The sequence below is a fragment of the Pogoniulus pusillus genome, chromosome 33 (genome assembly GCF_015220805.1).
Source record: "Pogoniulus pusillus isolate bPogPus1 chromosome 33, bPogPus1.pri, whole genome shotgun sequence".
In the NCBI taxonomy this organism is placed as follows: domain Eukaryota; kingdom Metazoa; phylum Chordata; class Aves; order Piciformes; family Lybiidae; genus Pogoniulus; species Pogoniulus pusillus.
This window is the reverse complement of record NC_087296.1, coordinates 12,485,075-12,493,169: the sequence shown is the minus strand read 5'-3', so window position 1 is coordinate 12,493,169 and position 8,095 is coordinate 12,485,075. Positions and strand designations below refer to the sequence as shown.

Sequence of the window (8,095 nt, the reverse complement as noted above, 5' to 3'; positions counted from 1 at the left end):
TTCTTCCTTCCTCGCCCTTTTTTTCCTTATTTTCCTTTTTTCTCCTTTCCTCCTCTTTTTTCCTTCCTTTTCCCCCCGTTTTTCCTTCCTTTTCCCCCCTTTTTATCCTTCCTTTTTATTCTCCCCCTGCCTTTTTGTCTTCTCTTTTTCTTTTTTCTTCTCTTTTCCTTTTTTCTTCCTTTTCCCCTTTTTTATTTTTCTTTTTCCCCTTTTTTCCTTCTTTTTGTCTTTTTTCTTTTTTTCTCCTTATTTCCTCTCCTTTTCCCCCCATTTTTCCTTCTTTTTGTCTTTTTTCTTCTTTTTTTCTTATTTCCTCTCCTTTTCCCCCCATTTTTCCTTCCTTTTTCTTCTTCCCCCCCTTTTGTCTTCTTGTTTTCCTTTTTTTCTTCTTTTTTCCCCTTTTTTCTAATTTCTTCCTTTTTTTCTTATTTTTTCCCATTTTTTCCTTATTTTTTCCCTTTCCCCCCTTTTTTTTTCTTCCTTTTTAATTTTTTCCCCCAGGTCCCTCCCTTTCTTTCAATATCCAGACATAGCAGCCCAGAGAAACCAGGTATTTGATGGCATCTGCTGAGGTGGCTGGGCTCTGGGGTTGTTTGGAGTTCTTAATTTTCTTTGGGTTTTATTTTCTTAGAGACAGCAGAAAACTAATTCAGGGCTGACAGCACTCAGGTTATGCTTTGGAAGGCTGAGGCCACACCTGAAATACTGAGTCCAGTTCTGGGCTGCCCAGGTCAAGAGAGACAGGAACCTGCTGGGGAAAATCCAATGGAGAGCCATGAGGATGATTGGGGGACTTGAGCATCTCCCACGTGGAGAGAGACTGGGAGCTCTGGGGCTGTTTAGTCTGGAGGCTCAGGGCAGACCTCATTGCTCTCTACACAGACCTGAAGGGAGGTTGTAGCCAGGTAGGGTTGGTCTCTGCTCCCATGCACCCAGGGACAGAACAAGAGGACACAGCCTCAAGCTGTGCCAGGGCAGGTTCAGGCTGGATGTTGGAAGTTCCTCACAGCAAGAGAGATTGGCATTGGAATGGGCTGCCCAGGGAGGTGGTGGAGTGCCCATCCCTGGAGGTGTTTAAAAGGAGGCTGGATGAGGCACTTAGTGCCAGGGTTTAGTTCATTAGAAGGTGTTGCATGATAGGTTGAACTTGATGATCTCAAAAGTCTTTTCCAACCTGGTTCATTCTGTCATTCTGTCTCTGTGGAGAAGAGAAGGCTGAGAGGAGATCTGAGCAATGTGCACAGACATCTGAGGGGTGGGTGTCAAGTGGCTGGGGCCAAGCTCTTTTTGCTAGTCAGCAGCAATAAGACAAGGAGCAACAAATGGACCTACAAGGAACTACAAACTGGAACGTAGAAGATTTCACCTCAACGTGAGGAGAAACTTCTTTGGTGTGAGGGTGGCAGAGCCCTGGAGCAAGCTGCTCAGAGAGGCTGTGGAGTCTCCTTCTCTGGAGCCTTTCCAAACCCACCTGGATGCATTCCTGTGTGAACTACCCTGGGTGGTGCTGCTTGGCAGGGGGTTTGGGCTGGATGATCTCTGAAGGTCCCTTCCAACCTCTTGGGTTCTGTGATTCTGTGACACAAGCCATGACTCTGCCACTGATTTTCCATGTAGCCCTGCCTCATAGAAGCATCTTCATAGAATCACAGATCAGCTTAGGCTGGAAGGGACCTTAGAGATTATCTACTCCAGGCTCTCTGCCATGTTCAGGGATGCTTCTCAACCAGTCTTGCTTGCTCAAAGCCTCATGCAGCCTGGCCTTGAACATAGCAGCCTCCTGTACCTGAAGGGGGCTACAAGAAGGATGGAGAGAGACTGTTTGCAAAAGCCTGCAGTGACAGAACCAGAGACAATGGCTTCAAAATAGAGAAGAGAGATTTAGATTGGATGCTAGGAACAAGTTCTCACCATGAGGGTGGTGGAACACTGGAACAAGTTGCCCAGAGAGGTATTTGAAGCCTCATCCCTGAAGATATTCAAGGTGAGGCTCAAGAGGGCTCTGGGCAACCTGATCTAGTTGAGGATGTCCCTGCTGACTGCAGAGGGGTTTGGACTGGATGAGCTTTGGAGGTCACTTCCAACCCAAACCATTTATGCTTCTGTGATCTCCATGGACATTCACCTCCACAAACACCTTATGGATAAATAGTAGGTTCTCTGCTCATAGAGCCTGAGAGGTGACTCCATCAGTGGTTATAAAGATGTGCAGGTGAGTGCCAGAAGCTGGAGCCAGCTCTGCTGGGTGATGCCAGGGACAGCACAAGGGGCAGTGGTGGAAGCTGAGGCAGAGGAAGTTCCATGGGAACATGAGGAGGAATTTTTTCCCTGTGAGGGTGACAGAGCCTGGCACAGGCTGCCCAGGGGTGCTGTGGAGTCTCCCTCTCTGGAGAAATTCCAGAGCTGCCTGGATGTGTTCCTGTGTGACCTGCTCTGGGTGCTGCTGCTCTTGCAGGGGTTGGCCTGGCTGAGCTTTGGAGGTCCCTTCCAGCCCCTGACATTCTGTGACTCTGTGAAAGCTGCTGCTGAGAGAAACTCTCTCCTGGCCTGGGGAAGGAGATGGTGGTTGTTTAACTGCTGAGGACAAATTGCTGCAGCTCAGCAGAACCATAACAATGATTAAAGGAGTGGATCATCTTCCTTATGAGGAGAGCCTGAGGGAGCTGGGGCTTGGAGAGGAGGAGACTGAGGGGAGACCTCATCAGTGGTTAGAAAGACGTAAAGGTGAGTGCCAGAGGCTGGAGCCAGCTCTGCTGGGTGATGCCAGGGACAGCACAAGGGGCAGTGGTGGAAGCTGAGGCAGAGGAAGCTCCATGGAAACATGAGGAGGAATTTTTCCCCAGTGAGGGTGACAGAGCCTGGCACAGGCTGCCCAGGGGTGTTGTGGAGTCTCCCTCTCTGGAGATATTCAAGAGCTGCCTGGATGTGCTCCTGTGTGACCTGCTCTGGGTGACCCTGCACTGGCATAGGGCTTGGACTGGATGAGTAAGCAGTAAGCAGGGATATCTCCAACTAGATCAGCTTGCTCAGATATAGCAACAGTTGCAGAAAGAGTTCTGGAGATTTCTCTCCTGTAGTTCCCTGTTGTGTGCAAAGCAATTGCTCTGGAAGAAACTTTGGCTAACTATCTGTCAATACTCTTTGCCTGGCTGCTAGCTCAAATGCCTTTATCAGCAAGGGGTTTCTATAGGAGGCCACAAGCACCTGTAAGCCATGACTCCTCCTTGTTAACAATCTCCTCCAAGCCCTATTGAAATCAATGGAGTGACCTTTCTGACTCCAGTAGGCACCAAATTAATCAATAGCCTGTGGAAAATGCCCACAGGCTGTTATTGTTCAGTTCATGAACACGGTCAGCCAAAAGCTTCACTGTTCTCTGCAGTGTCTGCACCTGTGCTGCAGGTCTTTACAGAGCACCAGGGGACCCTGCTGCTTCCACAGCTTCCTCAGCAGAGTTAGGCACTGGCAAACAACCCTCTGCAGGTTTTACTAACAGCCTTTTGCTCACACAGAATCATAGAATCAAGGGGGTTGGAAGAGAGCTCCAAGCTCAGCCAGCCCAACCTAGCACCCAGCCCTGGCCAAGCAACCAGACCATGGCACTAAGTGCCCCAGCCAGGCTTGGCTGCAACACCTCCAGGCACAGAGACTCCACCACCTCCCTGGGCAGCCCATTCCAATGCCAATCACTCTCTCTGACAACAACTTCTTCCTAACATCCAGCCTGAACCTGCCCTGGCACAGCTTGAGGCTCTGTCCCCTTCTTCTGTTGCTGCTTGCCTGGGAGAAGAGCCCAACCCCACCTGGCTACAGCCTCCCTGCAGAGAGCTGCAGACAGCAATGAGCTCTGCCCTGAGCCTCCTCTGCTGCAGGCTGCACACCCCCAGCTCCCTCAGCCTCTCCTCACAGGGCTGTGCTCCAGGCCCCTCCCCAGCCTTGCTGCCCTGCTCTGGACATCTTCCAGCACCTCAACATCTCTCTTGAATTGTGGAGCCCAGAACTGGACACAGCACTCCAGGGGTGGCCTGAGCAGTGCTGAGCACAGGGGCACAAGAACCTCCCTTGTCCTGCTGCCCACACTGCTCCTGAGCCAGCCCAGGATGCCATTGGCTCTCTTGGCCACCTGGGCACACTGCTGGCTCATCTTCAGCTACTATCTGTCAGCACCCCCAGCTCCCTTTCCTCCTGGCTGCTTTCCAGCCACTCAGTCCCCAGCCTGTAGTGCTGCTTGGGGTTGTTGTGGCCAAAGAGCAGAACCCTGCACTTGGCCTTGTTCAATCTCATCCCCTTGGCCTCTGCCCACCCATGCAGCCTGGCCAGGTCCCTCTGCAGGGCTCTCCTACCTTCCAGCAGATCAACACCTGCTCCTAGCTTGGTGTCATCTTACTTGGTGCAAACTTACTGCTGCTGGACTCAATCCCCTGATCCAGATCATCAATAAAGATATTGAACAGGACTGGGCCCAGCACTGATCCCTGGGGAACACCACTAGTGCCAGCTGCCAACTGGATGTGGCAGTAAGATATCCCTACTGACTGCAGACTAGATGACCTTTAGAAGTCACTTCCAACCCAGGTGATTTCTGTGACTCTCACAAGCCCCACAGGTCATCAGTGCCATGAAGAAGTCATGGCTGTTGTGCATGGCAGCATTGTGGTTTAATGTCCATTTACATCTCAAAGCCACTGGTGCTCTATTTATAGTTCTGCATTGCAGATACAGTATTTAAAGCAGCAAAAAGCATTCAAAACAGGGGAGGGGGAAGGAGGTTTCACTTCTGTTCTTCAAAGTCTATTTGTGGTTTTGAAGAGAACAAATGCCAAACTGTTTTGATGTGCTCCAAAAAAACCCCACCCAGACATGACTCTTTCCCCCCCACTTTAGGCAGAGCTGATATTCAATGTTTTCTCTTCACAGGGTCAATAACTACCAACAACCAGGTGAAGCTTGTGGCAGATCTTCCTGTCTCCTCCAAAGTTCAGGACCCACAGCACCCCTGGCATCTCTCCCAGCCTGCTTTAGACCCTGGGTGGGTACAGGTGCCCAGAGTGGTACCATGGCCACCAAATCAGCATCCTCCTGACTCACCCTATCACAATATCACAGTATCACCAAGGTTGGAAGAGACCTCACAGATCATCAAGTCCAACCCTTTAGCACAGAGCTCAAGGCCAGACCATGGCACCAAGTGCCACGTCCAGTCCTGCCTTGAACAGCTCCAGGGACGGCGACTCCACCACCTCCCCGGGCAGCCCATTCCAGTGTCCAATGACTCTCTCAGGGAAGAACTTTCTCCTCACCTCCAGCCTAAATCTCCCCTGGCACAGCCTGAGGCTGTGTCCTCTCGTTCTGGTGCTGGCCACCTGAGAGAAGAGAGCAACCTCCTCCTGGCCACAGCCTCCCCTCAGACAGCAATAAGGTCTGCCCTGAGCCTCCTCTTCTCCAGGCTAACCAATCCCAGCTCCCTCAGCCTCTCCTCGTAGGGCTGTGCTCAAGGCCTCTCCCCAGCCTCATTGCCCTGCTCTGGACACACTCAGCTTCACTGTCTCTGGACAGCTGCAGCTGTGGGAGGAAGCAGCCACAAAGGGGAGAAAGCAGAAGGAGCTCCCCGAGCTGCTCCTCCCCTCAGCATCACAGCTGCCCTGGGTGTAGCATGCAGCAGGCTGCAAGGAGAAGCTGCCTCAAAAGCTTCTCAGTGGCCCTCAGGTGTCAAAGCCACATGCTGCCTTGCTGCAGACCATGGCCTCTACTCTGGAGAAGTTCATTCATTCTTTGGATCCCAGAGCCCTTCCCAGAGTCCTCCAAATCCAGTCAGGCATCTACTTCCAAGGTGAGCACTGTGTGTTTTTTGGAAGGGCTTTGCAAGCCTGTCTGTGGCATCATGTGCCCTGTGGGACCAGGGTGTGCAGGGGGCAGAGGGAGGCTGCTGTCAGAGTTGTCTGCCAGCAGTTTCTCATCAGCTGCAATTTTCCCTTTGAAGAACCAGATTTCAAGTGCCTTTGGCATGGTGAGCCTCTGGTCTTCTGAAGGGGGCTACAGGAAAGCTGGAGAAAGACTTTTTCTGAGGGCATGTTGTGATAGGACAAGAAGCAATGGTTTGAATCTAGAGCAGGGTAGATTTTGGTTGGACATTAGGAAGAGGTTGGTGAGACACTGGAATGGGTTGCCCAAAGAAGCTGTGTTTAAGGCCAGGCTGGACGAGCCTTTGAGCAACCTGGTCTGTGGGAGGTGTCCCTATCTGTGGCAGGGGGTTGCAAGTAGATGATCTTGAAGGTTGCTTCCAGCTCCAGCACTTGTGTGCTTCTCACAGGTGGTCAGAAAGGAGCTGTAGTTAGTCCTCATTGCATCCTGGAAAGACAACTGGAACGAGTCGTGGATTTGCTTTGCACTCACACAGAGCCAGCAATCCATCAAGCACAGATCACCTCCCAGAGGTTGACCAAACCTAGCTCTGCTCTCCTGGGGTTGGCATGGAGAGGTGCTCTCTGCCTCAGAGATAAAGACTGATGGAGTCTGGAAAGTGCCCATGAGGGACCAGAAGAAGCTCTGCCCACAATTAAGGTGATTTCAGATAGTGCAAAAGTACAAAGGGGTGGTTGTGAGCATCACAGGGACAACATTCTACTGAGCTTTCCTGCTGCAGAGCTTTTCATGGTGTTTTTACTGCTGGGCTCTGCTTCTGCACAAAACAGAGTGGAAGGAGAGCCAGTGGCATCCTGGCCTGCATCAGCAATGGTGTGGCCAGCAGGAGCAGGGAGGTCATTCTGCCCCTGGACTCTGCACTGCTCAGACCACACCTTGAGTGCTGTGTTCAGTTCTGGGCCCCCCAGTTTAGGAGGGACATTGAGATGCTTGAGCGTGTCCAGAGAAGGGCAACGAGGCTGGGGAGAGGCCTTGAGCACAGCCCTACGAGGAGAGGCTGAGGGAGCTGGGATTGGTTAGCCTGGAGAAGAGGAGGCTCAGGGCAGACCTCATTGCTGTCTGCAACTACCTGAGGGGAGGTTGTGGCCAGGAGGAGGTTGCTCTCTTCTCTCAGGTGGCCAGCACCAGAACGAGAGGACACAGCCTCAGGCTGTGCCAGGGGAGATTTAGGCTGGAGGTGAGGAGAAAGTTCTTCCCTGAGAGAGTCATTGGACACTGGAATGGGCTGCCCGGGGAGGTGGTGGAGTCGCCGTCCCTGGAGCTGTTCAAGGCAGGACTGGACGTGGCACTTGGTGCCATGGTCTGGCCTTGAGCTCTGTGCTAAAGGGTTGGACTTGATGATCTGTGAGGTCTCTTCCAACCTTGGTGATACTGTGATACTGTGATACTGTGACCTTTGGGTATTTCACCAGGTGTTTCCATTTACTGAGTAAACCCTTCCAAGAGGGGAAGAAATGTCCCACAGACCATTCTGCAGCACTGCCCTTGCATGTGAGTGTAAAAAGGCTCTTAGCTGATGCCTGCTTGTACTAAAAGAGGCTGCACAGCCTCGGCAGGGGTGGTTTGTGCTGTACTGACCTGGGAATTTTTGCACTGAGAGCAAGCCAGGCTTCACTCTTCAGCAGCACTACATCTTCCTGCCCTCTGCTGCTGGTGGCTTCCTCTCAGCTGTGCTTACCGAGCAGGCCAGATGCAGCACCAACACACCCGTGGGTCTTCCTTGCTCATGCAAGCTGACACAGTTGTGCTGCTTGGCTCCTTCCCCTCAGAGCTGGCACATATCTGCAGGTAGTTAGTAACACTCATGTCCACTATCAGGTTTGTGTTGGTTTCCCTTCCCTGCCTTTCCCTTCCCTGCCTTTCCCTTCCCTTTCTTTCCCTTCCCTGCCTTTCCCTTCCCTGCCTTTCCCTTCCCTGCCTTTCCCTTCCCTTTCTTTCCCTTCCCTGCCTTTCCCTTCCCTGCCTTTCCCTTCCCTGCCTTTCCCTTCCCTGCCTTTCCCTTCCCTTCCCTTCCCTTCCCTTCCCTTCCCTTCCCTTCCCTTCCCTTCCCTTCCCTTCCCTTCCCTTCCCTTCCCTTCCCTTCCCTTCCCTTCCCTTCCCTTCCCTTCCCTTCCCTTCCCTTCCCTTCCCTTCCCTTCCCTTCCCTTCCCTTCCCTTCCCTTCCCTTCCCTTC

The 8,095-nt window shown here is 52.2% G+C and overlaps 1 protein-coding gene across 1 annotated transcript in view; it reads left to right on the top strand.

Moving 5' to 3' along the window:
• Nucleotides 1-5,739: 5,739 nt before the first annotated feature.
• THEMIS (thymocyte selection associated) overlaps nt 5,740-8,095 on the top strand; it is a 90,478-nt gene continuing 88,122 nt past the window's right edge. Inside the window, exon 1 of the mRNA XM_064170123.1 lies at nt 5,740-5,830. Coding sequence (XP_064026193.1) covers nt 5,740-5,830 — 91 coding nt within the window. The remainder of the gene's footprint in view (nt 5,831-8,095) is intronic.